Source organism: Neoarthrinium moseri, assembly GCF_022829205.1.
Source record: "Neoarthrinium moseri strain CBS 164.80 chromosome Unknown scaffold64_Wmoseri_CBS_16480, whole genome shotgun sequence".
Taxonomy (NCBI): Eukaryota; Fungi; Ascomycota; class Sordariomycetes; order Amphisphaeriales; family Apiosporaceae; genus Neoarthrinium; species Neoarthrinium moseri.
The window spans coordinates 81,567-108,341 of record NW_026055178.1 but is presented as its reverse complement, the minus strand read 5'-3'; the positions used below and the strand labels follow the sequence as shown (position 1 = coordinate 108,341).

The window sequence follows — 26,775 nt, the reverse complement described above, 5'->3', positions numbered from 1 at the left end:
AACCTACCGTCTCTACTTGGTGGTGGGAGACAACCCGTTGCGAGCCATAAAGGCCGAATGGCCAAGTATCTTATCCTAATCCCCTCGGTGCCTTCGAGTAGGCGACTACGAAATGTTATTGCATGTGATAGGTAACCTGCTAAGTCTCAGGTATGGTACTTGGAACGAGGCGGAGTTCGCTATAGTATGTGCTATCTGCAATGGCAGGCCAAAGAAACTGCCCTACACAGCACGGGCACCGACCCATCTTTGCAGGGCCACAGGTCTGGCATAATATACGCCCAGAAGCTGAGCCGAATAGTCCAGGGTTCATTGGCCCTTGGCAATGACCTGAATTCAGAACCTCTGTGGTTCGTCAGATCAACTTTCTCTCCAGTCTGTTCTGAAACAATCCCGGGAAACTGACTCGACTCAGCCTGGACTTTGGACCACCAGTGACGGCATGCCATTTTCGTTGGGTTCTTTTGAACCAACCCCTTTCTGTCGAACCAACTAGATGTCTGAATGCGGGAAATTCCTTTCCTGTTCCCTTTCGAACGTACAGTGCTGCCAAGGCCATTCACAGCCTTAATAAGGTAGTTTGCTCACCACATACCGGATTGCCGTGGTGAATTGCCATTTCGGTTGTCGATGGCCCAAGGAATTTTTCCGATGGCTTTTGCGGGGTAATTTCCGTCGCGACTAGGGTCATAACAAGCTCGAGATGCGAGGCAAGGCTTGCTCCGTGCCAATATAGGTAAGCGTGCGTGGGGATTGCCTATTGGGGGTCTTGTATACGTAACTGTTCCCAAGTCATGTTTTACACGAATCTTTGCATCCGGATGACATACACTCAAAGTCCCCTTTGCATAGAAGTTCGCCAGGCGACGCAACTGGCGCCCACGGTCTGATGCCTTTATTTGATGCTTAAATGGCTTGTTTCTATTGACGCGCTAAGTAAAGATCTGCATGTCCTCGACAGGCCTCAACCATTTCGGAATTGTTACACTGCCGGTTTAGTCGAAACTCGCTTCCAAAGTGTTAAAAACGTGGGGTACCGGCACTTCACATGCAGCCTCAAGAAGCGAGACCAATTAAGATCGCTGTGCCCGAATGCAACATCAGGGCGTACGGTCCTGTGGTACTCAATGAATGTATCGTTTTGCATTATCCACAAGTTGTAAACCGGGGCAAAGGGAGAGTATTTCTGATAAAACTATGTACGTTGAATAAAGCTATGTACAGCCACGAGCTCTCGGCTTCATGCATTCTCATCCCATTTTAACACTTGCAGGTAGGCCCTTGACTTGATGAGCACCCAATCGAGTATCAAATTGGATTCCTCTAGCGCTTCAGGGTCAGCAGACCCGGTCGGTAAGGCAGGAGGCCGTAGTCGCCGCCGGAGCTGGGGGCCCGTCCTTGGTAGAGGAGCTGTAAGTTGCATGGATCGACCGTCATTGTCTGGTCATTGGTACTGCGGATAAGATCACCGTGACTGATGTCGTTGGTCCAGGTGGCGCCGCTGTTGGCCTTGCCGGCAAACGGTGCGCTCTCGCTTGTAGCCTGGGCCGTCCACGATCCACTCAGGCTGGTAGCCGTGTACGAACGGAAGTACCGACCATTACCTCCAATCGACTCAACGATCATGAGATACTTGTTCTGGCCCGCTAGGGTATAGACCTGCACTGCTTCAAATAGGTTGTTGGTCGAGTCGCTCATGATCACGGTGGATGAAGAGCCGAAACTGCCCGGGAAATTTCCAATAGGCATGCTGGCCCGGTAGATCTTGCCATTGTCTCCTGCAAAGAACAGGTACATATTCGAGCTGTCGCCGATAAGCGTCTGGTCGATGGGACCGGTACCGGATCCGCTGATGGACCCGGTAAAGAGCGGCTGGGGCGATGACCACCCATTCTGGTTGGTAGGATTGCTTGACGTTCGGTACGAGAACGCAGTCGGGCCCCATTGATGGGCGAGAATCCAGATGCTCTTGGGTGCGAAATAGAAGAGAGTTGGGGCGACAGCGCCCGAAGACATCGCGTTTTGGCTAGCTGAGCCCATGGCAGACCAGTCCGAGAAGGTGCTAAAAGCCATTGAGCCCCAGCTCGAGCCTTGGTCGTGGGTTGTTCCATATACGAGATGCTGACCATTGTAGGGGACGTGAGTGAAGTCCTTTAGAGAGGCCCATCCCGACTTTGGGTTCGCCAGCGAGCCGCTCGAAGTCCATGTATACTTCGATGGAAGATCGCACGCCCTTGCCGAGACAGGCTCTGCTGGGACAGCGGCTGCTGAAACGGTGGCTGCCAACGCAAGTAGCGTGGTGCCGGTCGACACTAGGCTGTCGGACTGTAGAAATCTCATATTGAATTTTTTTTCTTTCTTTCTCCCTCACAAGAGTGGATAATGAATATGAGTCTGGTCAAGTATTCGAAGATATAGACCTGCGAGCTGAGGCGGACGGCGACGATGGCCAGGTTTATATAACTGCCTCTGAGCCTGAGCCCCCTGCACTCTTTAACTGAATAAAAAGCGTGACCCGGGTCACTTGCCTCTTGAAAGCTTGGTATCTTTCTTATTCATGGATTATTACCAAAAACAAAGTGATCTCTTGGAGAAATGCTCTCTGGTTGCCATTGAAGCTACCTCTGCCGGACCCAATTACTCCATCCATGTTGCGGGGACGTACCCCGGACCCGACCCGAACACCCGGGACACGATTGCCCACGAATGGCGGAACTCGGCCATTTTCGTGTGCTAAACATGCGGCGCGACAAATGGGCTGTAACCGGGGTAAGAGTAATTGGGTTATGCGCATAGTATGAAATCTAGTGTCGTGCGACAAGTGTGCCTGACGCGAAATCGCACGTCATTGGATAGGCTATCACAAGTAGGTGGGTCGAGGAGCCGGTTATGCCTTCTTCGCGTTTTAATCCCTATCGAGTCTTTGCCGCAGGGGTCCAAGAGACTAGGCGATGTTGCGATGTTAGGCGCTCCATTCACGCAGCAGCGCCTTCTCACGAACTACACCTGAGTAAACCACATCCGGAATTGATCGGCGTTGCATCACCATCGAGTCTGAATGGGCTCTGGTCCCTGCGTAGCCTGAGCACGACCTGACCATGACAATGAATAATATACACATGACGTGCTGTACATGCACGCGTACACGGTCAACCGACTGGCCAGTAAATCTTCGTGGCGAAGAAGCGTTTATAGACGATATAGTTTGAGAGAATGTTACAAGAACGAGCAGCAGATGATAAAAGCACTTGGGAGCGAAAAGCAAGTATGCTTGGTTGGTAAACCAAGCATCCCGATGAGACGATCATGTGTTCTCGAATGCATCGGATAGGTCTTGGCTCAAGTTATAAATCGCGCCAATATCATCTTTCGGGTGGCTTGGATTGGCGCTGGAGAAAAAACTCAAGGCCAAGTAAGTACACCTCATATTTACCCAGCACAACCTTTTGAACTACACATAGACGTAGCAGAAAGCCCCGCCATTTCCGCCAAGAGAATCATGGGTCTCCAGAAGCTTGATCGGGGGGCCGAGCCATTCCATGTCAACCACAATATCCATAGGGTCTGTTGCCCGTCGGTGGGGCATCGACATGCCTCCAGTTGGGACAGCATTGAGACGAACATCTGGATCTTGCATCTGCCAGATCCACCACAAGCGGTCAAGTGCCCCGTGGTGAAAGTAAAAGCCAGGGTCGCCGGGCGAGGTGTTGGGATCACCACCTGGGTCGACACCGTGGATGTAGTGACCTGCTGTATGAATCTAATTTCACGGGGTTAGGTATGATTTTTCTGTAGGTCTAGGATGTGTGATGATCAGGAACAGAGGGAGGAAGAAGAAGAAGAGGAGGAGGAGGAGGAGGATGAGGAGGAGGAGGTGGTGGTGGTGGTGGTGGTGGTGGTGGTGGTGGTGGAGAAAGGGGAATGACAAGTATGGAAAACGTACACCCCAGGGATAGGAGTCATTCTTTGGCGGTGGTGTTCCTAATAGTTGATTGTAAAAGCCATTGATGTCTTTGTTGCCACTAATTAGACTAAAAGCCCGATCGGCCGTGGCCCCCATGGCCGAGTTGCGGTTAATGTCACGGCGCAAGCAGCGCGGGTTAGAGCCAGTGCCATTGGTTCTAGGATTTTTTGGAATATCATTGGCTGTAGACATTGAAGTAGGGCCAAGGCTAACAACCATACTATGGCAAAGTTAGCTACTGACTTAATTTGTATCGAATCACACTGGAATGAGGGCGTGGGTGTAGAGATAACTAACTCTGAGAAGGGCCCCTCCGTGACGCACCCTCCGCCACCTCCCGTTTTGATGATATTTGGAGTTCGGCCGGGCTGTGCAACACCCTTATATCTAGGGTCCGGTACACCATTTCCACCCAAACTGGACGCATTGCCATTCCACAAGGGCGAGTTAATTGGATCCTCGGCGTAGCGATCATAATTTTCGTACTACTGCACAGTTAATAACGCCACAGCGCGATGATGAGGTGTATTGTTGCTTACGTACGGGTTGGTAACCAGTATACCCACACTCCTTGCGAAGGGCCTGCTCGTATAACCACACAAAATATTTATGGGCGCCAAAGAGGTGATAATTGTCGTGCAGTTGCATAGCGTGAGTCATGTGATACGCGACGAAGTCATCAAATCGACTCAGGGCACCTGGAAATCTCGTCTTATCTGCTTTTGGAGGCAATTTCATCAAGCACTTGACGGCGGCAACATATTCCTCTCTCTGTGTAACGCTTAGATCGCTCCTGTTAAGTACGTTAGCTCAGAACAAGGGCTCAAGGCTCTAGGCTCTTGTAACCACAAAATACGGACCACTCTCTCCGCACAGCTGCATTCTCCAGCGTGCAGTTGTTGTTCTTGCCCGTGGCAATCTTTTTCGACATCCATGCTTCGACCTTGGGCATGGTGGCTTCTTCCAGCTTGTCAACGACATCGAGTGGATAGTAGCCATTGCGGATCCTAGGAATTCTGGGTCATCAGTGGAAGCCGGGTGGGAGAACGACCATAAGCGGGGAGCCTACACTTCGACGGGCCCTCCTACTGCAGCCACTCCGACTCTCACCAGGAGGCAAGGCACCAGAATAGTTCTCAGCAGCGCCAGCATGTTGAAGCATATGTTATTCCAAGTTGAATCTAGAGCTGGACATCACATATTAGAAGACCATCTTTGTTCAATCGGAAGGTCGAGGTGTTATAAAGAAATGTTCCCCATATTTGCCCCTACCGGCTCAATCCATCAATCTCGGTGGGAATCTGTACCTCGCCACGGCACTTGAAGTAGATGCAATAGCAAGACATACTTTTGTGACGCAACCAATAACAGCATTTACCGATATATAGCCGTGTTGATCATATGTGAAGCGCAATAGCGGGAGTGACCAATGAATTGTCCTGGCTAAATTGTAAAGGGTAAACTCCGATCGACACACCAATAGATACTGAAAATATCATCGGGAAACGAGTCCGACTTAAATACACGTTTCGGCAAAGGTTTTCTATGCTATTGTACGGATGTCTAAATTGGATGCTACTATTTGATTGAACTGGACGCCGCGCATGCGAGTCGGAACACTTTCAAAATGCATACCAGCCGGTTTCAAAGAAAACGAATCCTTTGGACGATGGTAATATGTTGTCTATGCCCATAGGTTTGTAAAAGTGGTTCAAGGGCTAGCATTAGTTGGCTTTCCTTTTAATATTTCATCAAATTCGCTATCTAAAAATTTACACTTTCTAACTCCCCTCCTTTTACAGCTATAAGGTAAGGTTTGATCTAAAACTAGAGACAAATTTTCGACAGTGTAAGCTTGAAGGACTCGAGATAGCCTGATCTAAACTATGCTCGAGCCTGCTCACTATTAATAGGGTCCTACGTTAAGCTATGACTTAAGACAAAAAGACTTATAACTCCATAGTTTTCACTAGGATATAAAAGTAAAAACAATAAGTAATAATACGGTTCGGTGGAAAAGTAATTCTTCAGTCGTAGTCTACAAGTGGTATCGAAGAACTCTTTATGAGTAGATAGGCCATCTCCATAAACGAGTCAAGAGCGACGTTGTTGAATTATAATACAGCAACAGCAGCGAAAACTCCAAGAACTAAACAAGAACGAATTGAGGAAGCCCCAGATGTAGCAGCATCAGAGATCGTTGGTGCCGCGGGCATCGCAGATAGTGATACCGATACCGAGGTAGCAGATCTGCTGCTCATTATGAGACTTGACACGCTTCTACTTGACATACTAGGGACGCTGGCGGTAGTCACGCAGTTGCCTTTGGAAGAGCTCGTTGAGGCCACGATTACCGGGATGCCGCTTCTGCTTGCATTTCCAGTAGTTGGGGGAGTATATATACCGATCGTGACGTTTCTAGCAGGCTGGCTATAGATTGATGCTGAAGATGTCGATGGCCTTATTGTCACTTGGCTGCTGACTGGCGATGAAGTGATGCCCATACTTTGCTGTGTGGCGCTCCTGCTCGACAAAGCTGTTGGAACTCTAGGAACAGGAATAAAAGACAAGGTTACGGTGCGCGTGGAGGCGACTGAAGAAGGCAGAGCAGGCCGCGATGTCGACGTTGTCGGCGTTTAGGGTACCAGGTCGTAGTGATAGTCACGACGCCTGTGGTCGTACTACCTCTGGGGCAGTTGGTTACAATTGGGAGACAGGAAGTGATTTTGTATATTGTGGTCCGTTTAAACGTCGATGTGAAAGCATACAGCGAAGCGATGTTTGTTGACACGCTTGTTACTAGTGGGGCGGTGGTGGCCGGGCAATACGTCGTGAGCTAGGTGAGAGTTTGTGTCGTGACAAATCTCAATGGACAGTTCGTGTGGTTCGCAGCACAAGAAGTGGTAGAAAAGATACGTGTTGTGAGAATGGTTAAGATGATCGACGAGGTGGTTGTTGGTATATTATTGATAGAAGAGACTAGCACAAGCGTATTTTTTGTTGGATTCGAGATCACAATAGTGTCCGATGGAGCTTCACTTAGTGAAGCCACGAAGGTTGAGGTTGCAAGACAAGGCGAGTCTGTAGGTGCCGATGTAGTTGATCTTGTAGAGCCCGATGAGGTACAAGACACAAAATGTTGCGACATTGAAGCAGTCGATAAAAATTGACTGCTTGATCGGGTTGTTCGAGACGATACTGGTGAGGTAGCCGTAGACAAGAGTCGACCCACTGATTCACCTGCGCTGGAGGACACGGAGAGCGTTGTCGTGGTCAAGAAGGAAATTGTCAGGCTGCTCGTGGCGGAAGATATCGATGGTATAGTTGACGAAAAAGAGGACGTGCTTAAAATGCTAGAAATTGTTGGTATAGTCACAATCGTCGACGATGAAATCATCCAAGACAGAGAAGTACCACAGGCACCCGGGACCGAAGGCACGGTATCTGCATCCGAAGTGATAGAAACAATATTGGTGCCGTAGTTCGCAGCGTGCACAAGATGAGTGTTGCGGTTATCTTGGTCATAGACAACGCAGGCCGCACGAAGAAAGGAATCGCCTAATACCGGATCGCCTGCAGTAGTCAAGTAAGTACAATTGGATAAAGAAAGTGTAGCCAATAACGACAGGGCACCAAACACTTACTGTTATCAGGCAAAACTCCAACAACACACAATTGTCAGTTGGGGATAGTCCATATGAAGTTTTTGTACCAAACTCGGATGATACTGTTGCCAAAGCCAAAGTCAATGCTGGCATTCAAAATCGCATCCTGGCAATCAACTATGTACAACCATGAGCCTCCTGGGTCAAGTAGTGAAGAAGGAAATGACTTTCCAATGGCATTGTAGATACCAGTCGGTAAGTAACTGAAGGTATTACCACTGTCGAGAAACACTGCCAACGGGGTGCCAGTGTAGAAAGTTTGAGTGATTCCATCAACTTTGGTCGTGCTAAACGACTTCAGCCCAACCCAGCACCTAGTATCGAGTCTTTAATTTGAGGTTCAATGATCAGGCAATATTACTTACCGGTCGTCCTTGGTTGCAGAAAGGTCTATGATTGCGACCTTCTCTAGATTCCCACAATATTTGCCCTTGTCAATACCTCCAAAAATGACAGAGCCTGAGGGTGTCTCAGTAAGCAAGCCGGATAATCTATGACAAGAGTGCTTACTAACTGCCGAATCAGCGCTGCGCAAATTAAGGGTGAATGCCTGACTCTGAATAAAGTTCTGCGATTTCAAGCTGTCAAGAATACACGGATAAGATTGTTGAGAAGCTCCAAGGCGCGGCCCAACACCGAGAATACCAACATAAATATCTACCGAATTGCTGGTCTTGAATCCTGGCAGCTAGAGAATTTCATTAAAGTCATGATTCGTGTAAGTTTCCATCAGTATCAACTCACCACCAGCAGTCACGAAATCCTTCAAATATTCAATGTTTACTGATGCTTTGCCATAATTCAAAGTGTTTGACATTGCAGTGTCTGAAAGAGATGTGCTCTTGCTGGGGTCGAATCGAGGAAGCTTGTTGCAGAAGGCGACACTGTTGGCGTTATCAGAATTGGCAAATGTTGGGTTCTATCAATCAAGTAATAACTTCAAGACTCCATCTGAATGTATAGTTGTGACGTCGATGGCGGTTTACTTACAACCCGGAGCTCAGAGCTTGCAGAGTCGATCATGACAGTGACCTCCTGAGGCGTTGTTCCAATATCGAGGTCAAGAGTATAGATCGTCCCAGTCAATTGATTCGCAAGGGTCTCTGTATCCTGTCTTTTGACGTGACGTGTGGAACTTACATTGACAGGTGAAACGACCTGGCGAATGTAGCCGTTACCGACAACCGTCCCGGCTACGGAACCCAGCACTGCCAAGCAAAGAAAAAACGAGGGACGGCGTTGAAGGCATGATGGCCAGTGAACGAAGGCCTGGAGATCAAGCAAGATGCGAATGAAACTCATCGGAACCAAACACACAGTAAGTTCCATGCAAGTTCTTATATATCCAGTATCAAACAGTTACAGTTATGACCGGTTGAATTCGCCCCCACACATGATGAGTAATGTATATAGATAGGCTACGTGGATTTTAGCTCCAGTATGCTAGCTGCTAGACTGAACAACGAACTCATGCGTACCTGCATGGAAGGCTTACTTTATTGAACATCTAGCGGGGCCGCGACTAGGATGAACCGGGCGAGGAAAAGCAAATATGCTAGAGAACTGGAGAGTTTATGCCTCGTAGGTGGGTAGCATAGCTCAGTAATCGGGTAAGACGCTTCCCTCCGTCGCTCTCCCCTATTACCCCAAGGAATTGAGTATCAACCAGCCACGCGTGTCATTGTAACGCTAAGGAGGATCTGACGGTGCGGTCAACACGAATGCGGCTGAATAACGCCATTCTCGCTTTACTGTCCGGTTCACTTGCAAGTGCACATCACCTGCCCGAATTACGAAACCCTTGCCAAGCTCTGTTTACCTATCAACTGAGCAAAATATGATGATTGTTCTGCACAGCGATTGAGCTTAACCAAGGATACCAGGTCGAGCGACTCATGATGCATCATTTGTTCGACATAATCAACCATCTCCAGGGCCAGAAAGAGCAAGAAATCTCACAAGCTTGTTGATTATTCTACCGAGTTTGCCAAAACGCTTAAGAGTTGCGTCAACACCGACACACTCAGTGCAATCGTTTAGGAAATTGAGAGTTTGACATGGGGATTATGGATGATGTGGAAACGCGGATGGTTGTAGGTGCGCGAATTACCAAATTCACAGGCTCTAAATGTCTCATCCTCAAAGATATATATCGCAACGTAGGAGTATCACAGGACGATACTGGGCTAGGTTATCGCTATGATATCCCATGTGATCATTGGTTTTGAAGTGTTCAAAATTCAGCTTGAGAGTCGCAAAGTGGGCACCCGTAAGCCTCGTGTTTCTTGCCCATCTCATGTTCAGCTGGCCTTTATTGTGTCCAAAGACACAAGTGGCTCTAGCCTACGCCGGAAATGGATACTGTGGGTTCGGAATGAACTATGTTTGAGATTCCCGGGCCTCGTTTCAAGGAGGACTCTAACACGACTAGAACTCTGTGTCTGAAAGAGAAACCCGGTCACAAGGTGGGATCGATAACACGAGGAAAACTGTATCACAGGTGCTGTGGGGGCATACACCAATTCAATTCTTTTACTTACCTCCTTAGTTTAAATACCATTGAATATGCAACATGGTGGATCGATCAGCGAGCAGCTAAAGAAGTGTAGAAATCGATGTCCTTCTGAGTTCATCTACTTGAACAGTCAAGTTTCGTCTGCTCAGCATATTTATGCACTGGCGCTCCCTGAATTGGAACATTGGCAAGACATATTGGACAGCTAGCTGTGGAGATTATCATATAATGCAATGTGTTCTTGTATCTTCCTCCACGTCCGAGACTAGCAACTCAGTTCTGAGACGTAGCTTTGGCTGGCGCGCTCTTCTTGGCGGAGGCAGCAGCTGTTGGACTTGCAGACTGAGTAACAACTGATTTGGCAGACTGAGTACCAGCTGACTTGGCAGATTGAGTACCAGCTGATTTGGCAGACGTCGCCTTGGCTTTCGATGAAGAAGCCGCAGCAGCAGCATCAGAGCTAGAGGTTGAAGCAGCAGCCGTCGCGCTTGATGTTACAACGGAAGAGGCCTCTCCGCTGGCATCAGCGGCGGCTGTAGCAGTTGGCGCACCAGTAACCTCCAGACACCCTGTGGGACGAACAGCAGTGACATCAGCTGAGCCAGCGGCAGCAAAGTACTTGTCGATATTTGGGAGACTGTAAACATTAATTATTAAAGTCTTAACATAAACTGGTGATGGATTTACTTACACGTTGACACATCGGTTCTGATTGATGGCATTAACATCTGCCTGTGCAGTGTCTGGTCCTTTGTCGACCATCTTCTGAAGCACATCAACCACCATCTGGAAGGTTCCTTGCATAGCGAGTACATTATTGGCATCCTGTACATCAGTCTGCATTCCTATGGCCGCATCCAGAACCATCTTGTGGTTGAGTTCATCCTTCTCGGCGTTGAGTGCGATGGTGGCCTGCCGAGTGAACTCATCGCCGGTGAACGAAGTAGCCGTGTTGAGGAAGTTCGTGACCTTTCCGGTATCGTTCTGCCAGGATTTCACCGCGTTGGCAATTTGAGTGTCGCTTACTAGCTGCATGCCCACTGCAACATTGGGAGTCAGTAATTTTCTTACTGTGTCTAATTAGAGGTGTAGAGCCTCTGAAGAACTAGTCTCTGGAGCTCCGAACTTGGGATCCCAATGGTACATACTCGTGACGCCGTTGCTGTCCATTGGGCTGGGCGCAGCTTTGGTCGAATTAGCAGCTGCAGAAGCCGAAGGGCTGGCCGCGGAGGTAGAGTTGGATGACGCAGTTGCCGCAGGCTTAACTGAAGATTTTTTTGCAGAGGTACCTGCCGGGACAGCGGCACTGAAAGCCGGTAAGAGGGCGAAGAAAGCCGTGAGCAATTTCAGGGAACGCATAGTGGCTGATAGTAGTTATATACGTGTCTCTTTTTATGGCGAGAATAATACGGATATGTTTATGGGAGAGGAGAAAAGAAAATATTAGCGAATTTACTTTATGTCAACCTTACAAAGGGACAACGGAAAGAGAGTGTATGATCGTGATGAAATGAGAGTGAGCACCTTCAAGGTGACGAGATCAGCCTGTGGGGAGGGAAAAGGTCCGAACGCGGGCTCTGGCTGATGACAGAAGTTCGGCCATTATCTATACTAGATGAATTGCGCGGGCTTGAATGCAAGGTGAAAGATCGCAGGGCAATGTAACAGCCAAGACATCTCCATGAGTGACTGCAAATGCCCAGACCTGCCCAAACCTCGACCCATCCAGAAACACACATAGGGTACATGCATGAGACACTTCTTGTTCAAATAGACAAGGTCACACCCGTGGTTGGAAATGTCAGCGCCGATTGACTCCAGTGGAGATTGGCCGTAACTACGCGACCACGATTTGTTTCGCGGCAAACAACCTTAACCAGATCCATGCCGTGATCCGAGCTAGGATCACTCATTCGCGGTGTACCATTCAATGCTTGTTTTGCTGTAGCCAATCGCGACTATCCAAGCTCGTCAAGGGCGCCAAATGCGGCAAGCGTCGGTGTGAAACTAGCGACCGCATTGACACCTAGGAGTTGTTCATGAGGCTCAAACGATGAAACAGTAGTGTTTCGGCCAATAACGACCGCCTTCAAGAAGAACCTCCCTTTCGCCAAGATTTCTCCTTGTAGCGCATCATCAGGCCAGACTCCTTCAGCACCGGAGCATTCTGATCCGTTGGTCAACATCAGCCAACACGCTGCCGTCTTAACGTTATCACATCTTCTGCCCCTCAGACACCGCGATAGTGCAACCTGACGTTCATCACGGGAGCACAGGAAGTCAGCGGCAAGAGATCATGGCGGTGGTAGATGAGACTGATCCGAACCCGGATCATGCGATAACCCCGTAACATACAGCCCTGCTGAGGCTTGTGTTTTCTTATATGGTCAGCGTTTCTGTTGCTCTCGAATTGGACACTAGAGCGCAAAATTGGATCGTGCAATTGAATTGCATTTCGGCTTTACTCGTCGAAGGTCGTAGGGCAGCTTTGCCCCGTTCGTTCTCTTGTTCGCCTTACATTCTTTCGATTCGTACAGCCCCGGAGGTTGAGCTCTTTTCTAATCATAATGGCTTTCCGTTCGAAGATTCTTTCATTTCTTGCAGTCATCTACTGGCTCGGCTCACTCGTCGCTGCACAGGAGCAAACGGTTCAATTCAGCCAGGTTATCAATCTGAATGGTGACGTGAGTCCTGATGCGGGAACTTAAATTGGCTGCAATTTCACCATCACTAATCCGTTGATATCCAGATGCAATTGAATAGGCTCATCTTCCCTGATAATTCAAAAATCGAGACATTCTCTCAAGCTCAGAAACAGATTATTGTAAACCAAAACCCCAACCCATTGTCTGCCAATCATGTTGTCGGTTCTACAGGACAGCCTTTTGTGCAGCTGTCACCAAACTCAATGACAATCCAGACGAATAAGGCAACAGATCTTGTCGGTGCTCAAATCGAAATGCCAATAGACCCTGCTGTTATCCAACAAATGGGCGTCAGCTCAGACAATACCTTCGTTGCTCAGCTGTCCCCGGACAGACAGGCCTGGATCATTATGGAGGGCATTAAAAGTGTGAACACGTACGTTAAACGCGACAGGTCCTAAAGCTCAACACTATGAAATACCTCACAACATAGACATATATGTTAACGTGTCACAGTACTGATAATACCGTTCGCATGATCAAAATGACCAGCTTGGACGGCGAGTATATGGCCGTGGGCCGACAAACTGTCGAGACCGGTAACGTCCTGACAACCTTCAACCAGAACCAACAAGTCCAAATTTCAGGTTCTGGTATTCAAGAAGTCGAGTTCACCGATGGTTTTCGTATGTCTATCCGTGCTAGCCAGCCTATGACTCTGCAGGCCAACGTGGTCAATGGAATCAGCTCATCGATGACCACTGGCGGCATTATGTCTGTTAGTAAGTGCTTGGAATCTCACATGTTCCCTGGACAAGAATCTTGACCTCTATTTTAGATAACTATCGATACAAGGTGACATCGAACCTCGCCGGCGTATCGACAGATCTCAATTCCATGGTCGCTGTTGTCCAACTACCTTGTAGGCCCTAACATTTTCCGTGGGACGACCCACACTGATTTGCAAATTTTAGTAAATGCTCAGCGCATCATGGCAATGGCAAAACAAATGGGAGCGCAAGCCAACAGTGCTATTGCTCTCGGTGTTGCGCAGCGGGCGGTACTCCAGAACCCTGGAGGCTCATCTGTTCAAAACCTGAACCGGAAACGGCAGGAGGGCACGAACACAACATCTACAGCCATCGATTCTGCCAAACCAACAGAGAGCAAAGCAGCTTCATCTAGCTCTACTGTTACTGAATCTCTGTCTACAGCAGGTGATGCGAGTACATCCACTTCTAGTACAAATGCAGCTGCGACAAGTGCAGCACCGGACAAGCAACAGCCAGCATCATCTCCGACGGAGGCGCAAGCAACCATTCCAGCTGCCACTCAGTTACTTCTTTCTCCGACGTTCTCTCCCTTAAGCGGACAGCCTCTCATTGATGGTCAAAACAGCCGTATAGCCGTACCCGTCAGTCAGATTGATGGCGAATTCATCGTGACCATGAGTATGGCGGGGTCACCCGGTACTATACAGGTGACACCCGGTGCTCAAGCCCCGGCTCAAGGAGGGACCCCTCCTGGGGAAGTACAAGGGCAACCAGGAACAACTGCCCAACAACCCAATCAAGCGCAGGAAAGTAATCAGACATTGGCGGCTCCTGTTGGTGCCCCGGTCAAGAGGCAAACGCCTGCCGCTCTTTCGCAAGGGACTATAATCATGACTATGGCTCAACTTGGCGAGATGGCGCAAATTCAAGCTAGTGGAAGGGTTACACCGGTGTGGAGCATGATGACTGATTATCTCGCTCAAGAGGCGGCTCGGTCACAGGGTTCGGTGGCTGCTCAGAGTATCGATAATACGCTAGGACGACGTGGAGTACATTTCAAAGGCTAGCTGACTATGCAACTACGACGGCACCTTGTCATGAATTAGGTGCAAGAGTTGCCCGTGCAGGAAAACTTCAACTGTACATGGAGGGGGATTTTAATTGTAGCTAGCACCCCGTGAATCTGAAAAATACCTTTGCGTTCTGGTATCTTTGGACATTGTGGCCAACGCATGTCTCACGCGTATTAAGAGGCAGACGAGGCCGTGTACATGGTCGTCTTTGGTCATCTCATCGAACTATACTCCAAAATAAGGTTGCAAACAATTATTGAACATCGCTAATAAACGCTAACAAAATATGGACAGTATGAAGATCTGGCAACTGCGAAACAGCTGCCGCCCGACAACTCGCCGTCCCCAGGCGCCAGAGGCTATGTCTAGTTCAAGGGCCGAGCATGGCTACTCATTCTCAAGAAGGCTCGCGCTTAAAGCGACTTGGTAGCGAAACCAACCTGGGGAGTCGAGGCTCCGTTAAAAACAACGTAGGCCGCCTTCAGGGCAACATCACCGAAGATGTTGATACCAATATCAGCGCTGGACTGAAGTCCACCGAAGCAGGTCGATGAACCGTCAGAGACAGGGGAGAAGTTCATGTAGTCAGCCGGGATGACGATGCTGACCGAGCCAACGGTATATGTGAAAGTCGGCAGGGTGGCGGAGCACGGGAAGACGTAACCGCCCTCAGAGGAGGAATTCACGGCGCCAGAGACTTTGCTGTAGTAATTCTTGACGACGGAAGCTGGAAGAAGGAGCAGAGTAGTACCAGTGTCGGCAATACCGGTGAGCTTGGTGCTGTACGACGTGCTGCCAACTTTGTAGCTGCTAGCCGTGAAGTCCCAGAAGCCCTCGGATGTGTCGACAGATGTGTAAGCAATGGAACCAGTGTACTTGGAGCTGGTGGTCTTGCCGAACTCATAGGTACCGGCTAAATGAGGTTAGCATTCGCAGTAGCCCGGATTGGTTTCATATGACCTACGTTGGTTGTGCTTGAGGTCGACGGCAAACAGAGGTGAGCTCAGCGAGGACTTGACGTTGTCGAAGAATGTCTTCTGCGCGTTGGGCGAGACAGTGTTGATGCTGCTGAAAGCAAGTCCCACAAGTCCATCGTTGTTGGTATCTTGAACGAACTGGGAAGAGACCTTGCTGGCCGCCTCGACAGCTTGAGTTGCGAACGAGACGCCACCAATGTTGACGACATCGGTGTACACATCTCCAGAGGCGCCACTTCCATCGCCGTAGGAGATGCTCCAAGTGGACCCAGACAACTTCTTGGCCGTGCTGCTCTTGGACGGGTTGTATACGCTGTGGCCGCTCTGGGTACTCGAGGACAGCTCGGTGGAGAAAACCCACAGGTCTGCACTGCCGGTGTCGAAGTCCAAGTTCAGGGTGGTGGCTGGAGTTCCGATGCTCACGGGAGTGAGGTACTCGGTATCAGAATCCTCGGGTGTTGTTACTGCAGAGCCCGTGGTAGCACGCTTGGCGTGCGAGTTGTTGAGCGCAGTGACGAGGGACTCAGGCAGCGGCTTGCCATACTTGCGGTACGCCTTGGCCAAGGCGTGCGCACCGCTCTTCACGTAGTGAGGGTTACGGACCTGGTGAACAGTGAAGTCGTGGGTCTGGGGTCCCTCAACAGGGGCGGCTGAAACCAAGGAGGCACAGGCAGCCAAGGCCAGGAGGAGGTTCTGCGCAGTCTTCATCTTGAATGTTTGTTTGGCTAAGAGTCACCGACAAGTACTTTGCTCTGGAGTGCTGATGTGAGTGCTGCGTGGGATATCACTGATGGGGGAGGAAGCCGTATTTATATTCCAAGACCACAGGTTACTCATCTATAGACGAAGCCGGGGAGCTATCGTGATCCCTCGGAGGCGGCGATCGTCATCGCCAAGCTGCCAGCTCAACACCCCTGTTGCTGGGTCTCGCGACATATTGCAACTGTCAATGGTTTATGGAGTAGCGCTGGTCGTACCACACATTCGCCCAGTCGAGAGAAGGGACCAAAAGGCACGAAGACGCATATGGCAAGAGATTGCCAGAGTCATGACCAGGGGCGGAATTTCCGCGAATAGCTGGAGAGCCGCTGGGCGAGGCAACGGGGTGGCCCTCTAGCATCCCCACCTCTCCGCTTGATTGGCGAACGGGTGTGATCCAGTAATCTGTGCCACGAACCTCAGGATGCTGGCAGACGAGTTAGAATCAACGACCCGCGTGCCCTATCTGACCAATTGTGAGCCAAGTCGCAGGAGGTTGATTGCCGGAACTAGCAAGGTGCTTCACCCTCAAGCGGCGCTAAGCATCTCTGCTGAGATTCCTGTCCGTCCTTTGGACCAGGGTGCGCATTGAGTCGCGCACCCTCTCATCTTGGGCGTCGAGCGGGGCCCAAGTTTTGGGTTGCATGCGCTGCCGCATTGAGGCTCTGGTTCAGGCTTAGGGAGCCGTGTGTCCTGGAGGTCCAGAGATTTCCGTCGGCCGTGTGTGGGCCTCGCAGTCAAGTGGTGTGCCGTATAGATCACGACCTTCTCGATCCGGCCTGATGTTCTGAGCCTATGCTCATCACGCCAGTCAGCTCTGGCGAAGACGTTATCTGGCCGGTCAGCCACAACGTCTGTCGTGCGCCGACGAGCCCAGAGTCGTCGCGCTCAATCGCGCTCTCAGCCCGGATCGGGCCGCGATAAGCCCGGCATTGGAAGAATGCGATTCGCGTGAGACTGGCACACGTGGAGGCCGTGGTAGAGGCAGAATGAAGGGCGACGGGGTGGAGTAGTGGGCTGTCCCCCCAAATTCAGCAAACGACTCTGCACCAGATGTCTGATATCCAAAGCAGCCTGTCTTTGCCGCCCACCCGTCACCCGTCTAGATCCAGAAGGTGACAATGGCAAAGGAAAGCTTGTCCCCAAGGTTTCTGCAGGCAGACCTACCACGATATTGGATGGCGAAATCCATGGATCCAAGGCTCGGGGACCACCTGTAGCGCAGCGGACAAGCTTTTGGGGGCCGAGTCGCCGGTAGCATTGTCTGCAGGTCCCCAACCTTGGCTGAGCTTGGCTAGGCTTGGTTGAGCTTGTTTTCAGAGCCAAGAGCTTTTGGCAGGTGGTGAAGAAACTCAGGGGGCACCCCAGAACGCGGAGCCGAAGCCCGCTAACCCATTTTGTCAGGTGTTCTGTCGCAGCCGCAAGCCTCGGCGGCAAGGAAGCTGATGCGTCGGCCGCTGTCCATGCCGACATAGCACGTAACGACTGGACAGCGAATGCTTCTGCGCGGGCTGGAGACCCTGATTGGGTCGCTGGAGGAGGCGGCGACAGATAAACCATCCTTGGACGGAATCTAAGCTTCGAGGGTAGCATCCTTGGATGCAATCTCCGTCTCCGTCAGATGCTTAAAAGGAGACGTACTTTGGCCGAGAGCCGATCGTCAGAGCACTGGACAGTACTGCAACTAGTAGCGTAGTCTAACCGATCGACAGAGCAGCCACCCCTGGCCAGGGCACGTGCATCACGCTGATTGACTGCAGGTGAGGACTCATGGACACACGTAAATGCGTAATCGTTGGCCGGGTCCAGTTCAGAAGGGCTAATCACAGCCTACATAACTGCTCTGTGCTGCTGCCGCTCGACGGCCGGGTCCATGAGAGATATGTTCCAGATGCCACAGGGGAGATCCGTTAAGCAACCGAACCTGATCAGTTCATGGTCTAGCACTCTTCGGTGCAAACAGATTGCCACATGAATGGCCCCTTGTCTGTAAAACAAGGCGTCCATTGTACGATATTGCCGCATGATACCGCGTTTCTCTGCCCCTCGTGGCAAGCGTCAGGGAGGAACGCGGTGCGCGCTGATCGAGCGATGTATTGCTTGTGGTGAACATAGATTATCACAAATTTGCCATTGAACAGGTGCAGGCAAATGAACTCGCAATGTCCAAGAGTTTTCAGCCACGACCGGAATATGGATTATACCAAAGTTCGTTTCTGCCGTTGGCTGAGCCAAGTTGCTAGCCTCCTTTCTCGCGGAGGATGGTGAGATCTCGCTTTATTGTGACTGCCCATCCGTATTCGACATTGGAAGCGAGATCCATCATAAACGACCAATGATATCATAAATTCGGATCTATCCATTCTTCACCAATGGGATAAGGATTGACTTCAACCACAGTCTTTCTGGAAGACTTTGTTGGAAGAGGGTTCGGCGACATTACATTGGCTGCAAAGACGTCGCGAACTGCCACTCGGATAAGCCTTCAAACGTCTGGCAAGCTGTCAAATCATGCCGCGTTGAATAACTCGTGACCAGACTCTAGCAACGCGCAATCAAGGCGTCTTTTCAGATAGGGCTGTATCAGATTCCTCTCGGCTGCGGGACATCAGCTACTCATACTCAACTGTCACGTGGCGGGCTGATGCGGCGCATTGGAACTCAGGCGCTGCTGACTAGACCCAAGTGAAAACTCTCGTGGCTAACTCTACGAAACATATGAGCTCGACTGCTGAAATGCTACGGACTGTACATAATAAAGTGTAGTCGCTACAAGATCGATGGTAGAGTGCTTCCTTAAAAAGATAATTCTTCTTTTGGTAATATTGGGCAAACCATCCTGGGTAGGGCCAGTCCCTGTATTCATCCAGTCATGTCGGATTTGTGATTTGAAGGAGCTGTAAGCAACGGCTGAAGCGACTATAAGGCGCGATCTCATGGCCGGTATGGCAGTGTCTTACTCGACGGCTCTGAATACAACCATAAGAAAGCGAATAGGGCGGTGACGTGCCACCTCAAGACAACCACTTCTACCCGCTTGTAGGCCAGGATACAATAGCGCTACAAAAGAAAACCTCTCCGCATTGTTGCAGTATAGACATAATCCAGAGTTTCCGATGTACCAGTGATCATTGTACCCTAGAAGTGAGTTTCTAGTTTGTGGCGTATTCCTCGGAGTGGGGATTTCCAAAGAAGTAAGGATCTGTCGACTTGGCTGTGACGGAGATATATATTGATCTCGTGATGCATTTGATTACGGGGGCCAGCACGGGGCCATGACAGGCCGCGGCGCAGTACAACCTTGTCGACCCTGACCTTGCTGCAATCTCATTATTATATGAGAATTGGACCAGCAGACACATGTATATAAGTAGCTGAAGCCCAAAGCATTTATAAACAGCTTAAGTGCGAAGCTCTTCCCCGCAAACTTTGTGAACCTTCTTGTTAAGCAATCCAAAGTTAGCTATCTTATAAATGAAGGCTTCTGGTACCATGACACGTCATCCACTTCCCCATAATACATTAAAGCATCTGAAAAGGGCATTGAGCTCCATCTTCGGCCGTGAGACTGTTAGCATGGTCAAACAGGATGTGGTACCATGGTACAAGCCGCTACCTTTCTACCCTACCCTGGAAAAGGAACTGCAGAATCTGGGCGGACTCGAGGGGGTGATGACTTTAGCGCCACAAAAAGTACAAGACGTTCTCACTCCCGACCTGGTACACGAGGAACGCGTAATCGGTGGCCCAGACAACAATGACCTTACCGTATCGATTTTCCGCCGCGCCGGAAGTCAGGGAAGCTCTGAGAGGAAACTGGGCATATACGACATTCATGGTGGGGGGATGATTACGGGGACTAGGTTCACAACTGCGGCCTGGGCGCTACATGTCGTGCGGAAGTTTGACGCTGTCTGTGTCACCATCGAATACCGACTTGCTCCAGCACACCCTGATCCAGCTCCCGTAAAAGACTGCTATGCAGGCCTGGTGTGGTTGTCGGAACATGCTGCTGAGCTTCAAATTGACCCCTGCCGGATCCTTATTAGTGGATGTTCGGCAGGAGGAGGGCTCGCCGCCGGTGTTGCACTTCTTGCGCGAGACAGGGATGGTCCAAGCCTTATTGGACAGATGCTCATGTGCCCCATGCTTGATGATCGCAGTAACAGTGTTTCAGCTTATCAGATGGATGGGCTAGGAGTTTGGGACCGTAAAACGAATCTTCAAGGATGGACAGCGCTATTAGGAGATCGCAGAGGGACGAAGAATGTCAGCATTTATGCCTCACCAGCGAGAAGCAGGGACTTGTCTCGGTTGCCGCCCGTATATATTGACGTTGGGTCCTGTGAGACGTTCCGCGATGAAGATGTGCAGTATGCTTCTGGGTTGTGGAAAGACGGCGTTCAGTGCGAGCTGCATGTGTGGCCTGGTGGATTTCATGGATCTGATATGCTTTTCCCTACTGTTGATCTATCAGTAGAGGCTATCGATGCCAAGATGAGGTGGCTTCAAAGATTGTTGACACAGTTGGAATAACCCCTTACGATGCATCCTTCATGGGTTGAATTCATAGAGTAATCAGTAGCCACACTGGCTGTAACGGGATACCCGTTCAAGAATTGTGCATCGTTCGTGCACCATGCTGGGAGAGCTAGGAGGCTACGCTATGGAATCATTGTGATCATGCTGATACGGACGCATCAGAAGATCAGCTGGTTAGCCCAGCAATCGAAGTATGATGACAGTGTTGGTATCTTGGTCGATCTCTGTTTCATTCTTACGAAAAACTGGTCACAACGAGTGAAACCTTCGGATGAGTTATGAGGATAACCACCCGCTGCACCATTATAGTTTCATTTGAACCTCAAAGCTCCAGCGCTCCAAGAATAAACTGGTGGTCATGCTCATGGAAGTCATCTTCGGAGCTGGGCTTGTTCAACCTTCCCAACGACCACGTCTCCTCTGATCCAGGTTGCCAATCGCTGCCAGACCAGATTTGCAGTCTGATTTCATCATCTTCATTGACTCCGAGTACATATAAGAAACCTTTCACGGTTAGCTTGGAAAAACAACTGTGCAGGAAAGGTTGGCGAACTTGAACCATGTTTGGTTTCCAAAGCCGGTTCTGAGCTGAAGGGGCCAGCCAGGTCATACCACCCATCTTTGGATGGATTCCACCGTGAACCATCAAAGTTCTTCACGTGGAACTTATCATCGCTCAATCCTTTCCCAACAATATCGATGTGTGATTCTTTCCAGTGCACCACTTTGGGCGTGTCAGTATACTCACCGCCAAGGTGTTCCCACTCCGAGTACATTTTTCCATTCCAGTAAATATGGTTCAGTGCTCCATCCGAATCGATGGCCCAAAAGTCAAGTCTTCCTTTGCCCCAAGACGTAGCCACCGGGTTTCCGACAAACGGACCACCACCCAGATCTTCCCACTCAGACCACCCGCGGTGGTAGAATTTAAGCTTGAGAGTGCCGCTGTCAGCATCAATACCGATGATAGCCAAGTGGCCGGAACCCCATGAGACAGTGGCCGGGTTGCTGAAGAAATAGCCACCAAAGTCCTCCCACTTAGATCCCGACGGGTACCATCCTTGACCGGTCCACGCCTTATGAACATATGACCCGGTGTCGGACCTTCCAACAATGTCGAGTCTGTCTTCGCCCCAAGACAAGGATGAAATGGCCTCTACCTCGCCACCCAGGTCGACAGCCCCTTCCCATGAGGGACCCCAGCTCCCACCCCCAAAATACTTGTGTAGCACATTGTTCCCAGACTCGTTAATGTATAGAACGTCAAGGCGGCCTTCGCCCCAGGACGTGACTGATGGACACCCGGCGGCCTTTGATGGAAGACGTTCTAATCCATTCGATGGCTGCCAGTCCCAACCAGTCCAAAATTTATGCCCAATTGATGCATCGGGATTGACTGCAAACAGGTCAACTCGGGTATTACTCCAAGATACGGTCGAGAGGCAAGTGCCGCCTCCAACAGCTCCATCGGTCTGGCCATTGTTAGCTCATTACATCTCTCGGCACTGTTGATCAGTAGCAATACATACCACTACCACGGACAGAAAAATTGCGAGTATGTATCGATTCATTGTGAACAGGAAGCGTAATAGTCGCGGATGTTACAGTTGGGAAATATGGGAGCTGGGATGCACAAGTCAAGGATGTAAACTTCCTATATGCTCTCCGGGGAAGAGGAACGCCCAAGACAATGTGTTCACTATACGTTTGTGGCGTTTTCGGGAACTAGCCTGATGTCCCATTAATTTGAGACACGCATTTTGATCGCCTACTCAGATTTGCTGCTATGAAGGGTGTCTTAGATCTTCCCGCTGCAGGTCTTCACTTAGGGGCACTTTACACCTTTCATTCGCCGATTAGGTACAACAGAAAGTCATCGCCCGGCCCCTTGAGTTTCATAAGTAAGACCAACGCTCTTCCCCATATATTCGTGTTCTAGCAACGATCGATAAGTAAGTACCTATGAGACATTGCTTAATCGCAGGAAAAGAATATATACTGTGTGATATACGATACACACGCTTCTACAGACCAGGGAAAGTGAATGGTGGATTTCAACAACGTCTGCTGATCTTTATCCTTTTGCACCTTGCCTGGAACAGTGTTCATGGGTGACACGCAAATTTGAGCAAGGAGAGGCTTTTCAACTATCACATGATTTTTTAGCTTTCACTGCGATTTTGGGACCCAACCGCCTCTCCATCTCATTTTCTCCCTGCTCGCAAGCTGCTTGCTTTTCAGAAACAGTGCCCGCTGTTCTGAGACACACAAGTGCATTAGACTACTTTGGTCTTCGGCTTGCAAACTTGCAAGCTGCAAGCTGGTTGCGAAAAGCAGCTTCCTGATTGCCTTTGCTTTTCTAGACTTCGTGTTTGAACCATTGTTGGGGGGAGGGAGGTTAGAGGTTGATTTGGGTTGACGGATGCCAAAGCCCGCGGGTCGGAGTTGGTCCGATATTTTTCTTATTTTCAGAAGACTTCCGATGAGTGTAAAACCTTTGAAATTCCCTGTTTAGGCAACATGACTTTTCCAGGCAGGCGTATGAAGCCGTCAGCCCTTGAGAAGAGGTTTGTGGGTGCTTTTTACCTCACGTCGCGCTGTCTCAACACCGCTCACAACATCGTTGCTTCCCAATTGCCAAGTTATAGAAACCTCTGGACTCCGAGTTATTTCTGAGAGTGTATAGACTTTTGAACATTGCTTACCCAATACGTGCTGCTTAGCTGCGGCAGCACTGCTTGGGAGCTGCAACATAATCACTCAAACTTGCCGAACGCGACAAGATGCCCTAAGTCGACCAAAGCTTCGAATTGCACTGTTAGATGATATTTTTCTGGTATGGAGAGCCCATGTATTTGTTGCAAACGGTCGAAAAAGTTGGCCGAGACCCAGGTTGTTGCACACAGAAAGTTTTTATGCGAGACTTTTAGTCAGCACGTCCAAATTCCAATTAACTGCACATCTTCTACGAAAGCGCTTTGCGTTCTAAATACTCGCATATTATTCTCCAGAAGACAGACAAAAGCATTTGGGCTGGGCGCATTTGTACTTGTCTCCATTTAATTTGGCTACCTGGAGTGCCTTTCCCCCACATCTCAAGACATAATTGACCAGAATAGCATTCTCAAGTTGAATGACGTCAGAGTGAGAGCCACGATCGAGTCTATGTCGCATACATCCTGGTGCACTATGGATTTGAGATCTGCAAGGTCGAAAACTAGTGAGATTCTAGACTATGGTAACTTCTGAGTCCTCCGCGCTGTCGTACCAATGCTTAGGTAACCCGAAGATTGCTCCAACCCGTTCCATACATGTAGGAAATCGTGGCGAGGTTCCCAGAACCAGGCCTGCATATTGCTTACCTATGTGTCCAACAAGCGGACTGCAAGCTATGAGGAACACTACTGCTGTCGTCTGCAGATCATTCGTGTACGGCCCTGCACGACCTCTTCGAACAAAAGTTCCGTATTGGCCAGCCTCTTTCTCGTATGAAAGTGGCCCATCGGTACGATAATGCTGCGGCCTGCAGTTGGTACCGTCCACCTGCGTGTAGAAAGCGTCGTGATCCAATGCGCTGTTGGACTTCAGCTGACATCGCCTAAGTCTTCCTCGCAGCCTGATCGCGCCATATGACACTTTCCCATAGGGATTCACTCCCTCAACGCTCGTTTGAGCATCCAAAACTGTGGCCACTAGCTGTGGTGACTTTAGCGGAGACCAAACCACACCCCAATTGATCGAAGCCCATGACCATGTCGGTGGCCCTCCGTTCCCATCCTCGTAAGCAAGCGACTGGCTCTCCTGTCCAGACAAGACCAGCCATGGCATCACCTGCCACATAAGGTCCAAGAGCAGCGACTCCGACCAAAGACCAGCGAGATATCGGCTCGTACGCGCCTGCGGCATTGCACTAGCTGCTCCGCCAATAGCCGGCATCTTGTCAGTTCCGAATGTCAACTGGCGGGACGTGAAGGACTTCACTATCATCCGCCACTGTTCAGCAGGATCCACAATGCCAACGGTTCCTGGCACGGTGGAAGGGTACGGAGGCAGCTGGTCTTCACTGCGCCTATGTGTTTTACACTCAAAGACAATTGCGCCTGGGGTGAAATGGAGATTCCGAGTCGCCAGGTACGATTCCTGAAAACACCACCCGCGGTTATACAGCGGTCCAATGCGTTTGAGCGTGGCCCATGAGCTAGTGAAAGGTGGTTCAAGTAATCCTTGCTCGAGCGGGGCTGCCAAAATGTGTCGCTTGCGTGCCTCGATGAGGACGTCATCCCCTGTCAGTGTGTCGTGATGGGCCGTAAACTTGAATGTTTTCGGTAGCCACTCCTCTTCTCTCGGTCCTATGACTGGTGTCTCTGGATTTGGGGACGAGGCGGTTGTGACAACAATGAAGGCCTGACTGTAGACATCTGCCATCCGCGCCGCCTCCTTCTGCCAGTCTGTTTTGTCCTCTTTGTCTTGTATGATGCAGAGGGAATCAATCCAGAGGTAAGACAGTTGCAGCTCTCGTGCCACAGTGACGGCATCTTTGAATGTGTTTGGTAGCTTAGAGAAGTCAACGCGCCTTTTGAAGTCCTCCAAGTAGTCTTTTGTTAACGAGAGTGGTGTACCTCCACCCCAGCAGTGACTCAAAGCCGCATAGGCAACCGGGTCTTTCCAAGTGGAAGTTTCACACAAACGGAGATCCGTGTCCTCTTTTCCAACGTACAAGAGTCGCGTGGGTATGAAGGTGCGGGCGACATTATGACAAGCCGGGTGCTTGCCCCAACATTCCCACACGCAGTCCTTGATGAACCACATGCTGGCGGCAGAACTACTGTCTGCTTGCCGGATATTTGCTGGACCCAGTGCTGGCAGACCCGGTGCAAGGCTCGGTGGAAAAGCCGAGTTGCAGTAGATTTCGACATCTGCACGGGCATCTTTCAGATACTTGTCGTGTACAAATCCGATGGTTGTCACGATCAACGGCGCACCCTGCCTTATCATCAGACCGAAGCTGACGGGCATACTGTTCTTGGTTTCGGTAACCCAGCTCATCCACTCATCAATGAAGAAGGCATCGAATACCTCACAGATCAAGCGGCAGTACTTGCAGTCCCTTGCGAACGTGCCAGTCCTGGGGTCAATCTCTCGGCTTCGAAGTAGTTCCTTCGTCGACAAGTTCTCCAGTAGTAAAGCCAGAGCGTAGCCCTTGTCCATTGCCTTGCCAGATTGACCAAACCGATCAATCTTTTGGGCGCCAGAACTCGTCCAAACGAATGTGTTTTCATGGTTCGCTGGCTGGAGGTTGTTGCACAGGAGACAGACGCCATTCTTGCCGCTGTTGTACTGCCGTTTAGCATAACGGCCTAGCCATACAGCCGTGTCGGCGGCGACACGTGCACCTTGGGTAAGATCACCCAAGGCATCAAAGAGCTTGGGCATGACAATGGGAATCCTCTGGAAGACAACTTGGCTTGTGGAAGCATCTCAAGGCGGGGCAGGATTCAGTTGATTCGGGTTACGGTGCTATCGGGATGCCAAGCTTCAGCCGCTTCAGCCGCATCTGGCGTCCGTGGTCTAATCTAATTTGACGTGTATAACGTTTGACCGACGAATCTGCTTGAGCCACCAACAACAATGGCTGCGGCCTGTGTTGGAAGACTTATCACCTACGATCATAGAATGATAGTCTGCTACGTATATCTCCCCTCAACAAGCGACATCACTCAAGACTACAAACTGACGGACTCCACGATAGTATTCTTCAAAATAACTCTCCAAGGCATGTCCTGGGCCCACCGCCGTGTTGCGATGGCTTGAAAGACCTAAAGAGATGTAGTGACCGCAATTTTGCCCGAGTTATGAAATCGT

At 50.1% G+C, this 26,775-nt stretch overlaps 9 protein-coding genes across 9 annotated transcripts; 2 read left to right on the top strand and 7 right to left on the bottom strand.

Annotated features, from left to right (window-relative positions):
- Positions 1–1,323: 1,323 nt before the first annotated feature.
- JN550_011196 (uncharacterized protein) lies at positions 1,324–2,340 on the bottom strand (the record flags this gene model as incomplete). The annotated part of the gene is made up of 1 exon (XM_049309535.1): positions 1,324–2,340. The coding sequence occupies one exon, from the start codon at positions 2,338–2,340 to the stop codon at positions 1,324–1,326; it is 1,017 nt and encodes a 338-aa protein (XP_049166836.1).
- A 1,111-nt stretch (positions 2,341–3,451) lies between these two features.
- On the bottom strand, positions 3,452–5,116 carry JN550_011195 (uncharacterized protein; the record flags this gene model as incomplete). Its single annotated transcript, XM_049309534.1, has 6 exons — positions 3,452–3,760; positions 3,944–4,184; positions 4,289–4,449; positions 4,508–4,757; positions 4,825–4,971; positions 5,034–5,116. 6 exons carry the CDS (start codon positions 5,114–5,116, stop codon positions 3,452–3,454), a joined length of 1,191 nt encoding a protein of 396 aa, XP_049166835.1.
- A 2,526-nt stretch (positions 5,117–7,642) lies between these two features.
- Positions 7,643–8,931, bottom strand: JN550_011194 (uncharacterized protein; the record flags this gene model as incomplete). Its single annotated transcript, XM_049309533.1, has 5 exons — positions 7,643–7,943; positions 7,995–8,088; positions 8,140–8,310; positions 8,374–8,548; positions 8,620–8,931. 5 exons carry the CDS (start codon positions 8,929–8,931, stop codon positions 7,643–7,645), a joined length of 1,053 nt encoding a protein of 350 aa, XP_049166834.1.
- A 1,486-nt stretch (positions 8,932–10,417) lies between these two features.
- On the bottom strand, positions 10,418–11,503 carry JN550_011193 (uncharacterized protein; the record flags this gene model as incomplete). Its single annotated transcript, XM_049309532.1, has 3 exons — positions 10,418–10,781; positions 10,836–11,184; positions 11,293–11,503. The coding sequence occupies 3 exons, from the start codon at positions 11,501–11,503 to the stop codon at positions 10,418–10,420; spliced, it is 924 nt and encodes a 307-aa protein (XP_049166833.1).
- A 1,208-nt stretch (positions 11,504–12,711) lies between these two features.
- Positions 12,712–15,004, top strand: JN550_011192 (uncharacterized protein; the record flags this gene model as incomplete). The annotated part of the gene is made up of 6 exons (XM_049309531.1): positions 12,712–12,828; positions 12,894–13,225; positions 13,306–13,571; positions 13,628–13,711; positions 13,764–14,611; positions 14,930–15,004. 6 exons carry the CDS (start codon positions 12,712–12,714, stop codon positions 15,002–15,004), a joined length of 1,722 nt encoding a protein of 573 aa, XP_049166832.1.
- Positions 15,005–15,048: 44 nt separating this feature from the next.
- JN550_011191 (uncharacterized protein) lies at positions 15,049–16,320 on the bottom strand (the record flags this gene model as incomplete). The annotated part of the gene is made up of 2 exons (XM_049309530.1): positions 15,049–15,548; positions 15,600–16,320. The coding sequence occupies 2 exons, from the start codon at positions 16,318–16,320 to the stop codon at positions 15,049–15,051; spliced, it is 1,221 nt and encodes a 406-aa protein (XP_049166831.1).
- A 3,627-nt stretch (positions 16,321–19,947) lies between these two features.
- JN550_011190 (uncharacterized protein) lies at positions 19,948–20,907 on the top strand (the record flags this gene model as incomplete). Its single annotated transcript, XM_049309528.1, has 1 exon — positions 19,948–20,907. One exon carries the CDS (start codon positions 19,948–19,950, stop codon positions 20,905–20,907), a length of 960 nt encoding a protein of 319 aa, XP_049166830.1.
- A 328-nt stretch (positions 20,908–21,235) lies between these two features.
- JN550_011189 (uncharacterized protein) lies at positions 21,236–22,484 on the bottom strand (the record flags this gene model as incomplete). The annotated part of the gene is made up of 3 exons (XM_049309527.1): positions 21,236–21,417; positions 21,467–22,385; positions 22,443–22,484. 3 exons carry the CDS (start codon positions 22,482–22,484, stop codon positions 21,236–21,238), a joined length of 1,143 nt encoding a protein of 380 aa, XP_049166829.1.
- A 1,657-nt stretch (positions 22,485–24,141) lies between these two features.
- Positions 24,142–26,346, bottom strand: JN550_011188 (uncharacterized protein; the record flags this gene model as incomplete). The annotated part of the gene is made up of 1 exon (XM_049309526.1): positions 24,142–26,346. The coding sequence occupies one exon, from the start codon at positions 26,344–26,346 to the stop codon at positions 24,142–24,144; it is 2,205 nt and encodes a 734-aa protein (XP_049166828.1).
- Positions 26,347–26,775: the final 429 nt, after the last annotated feature.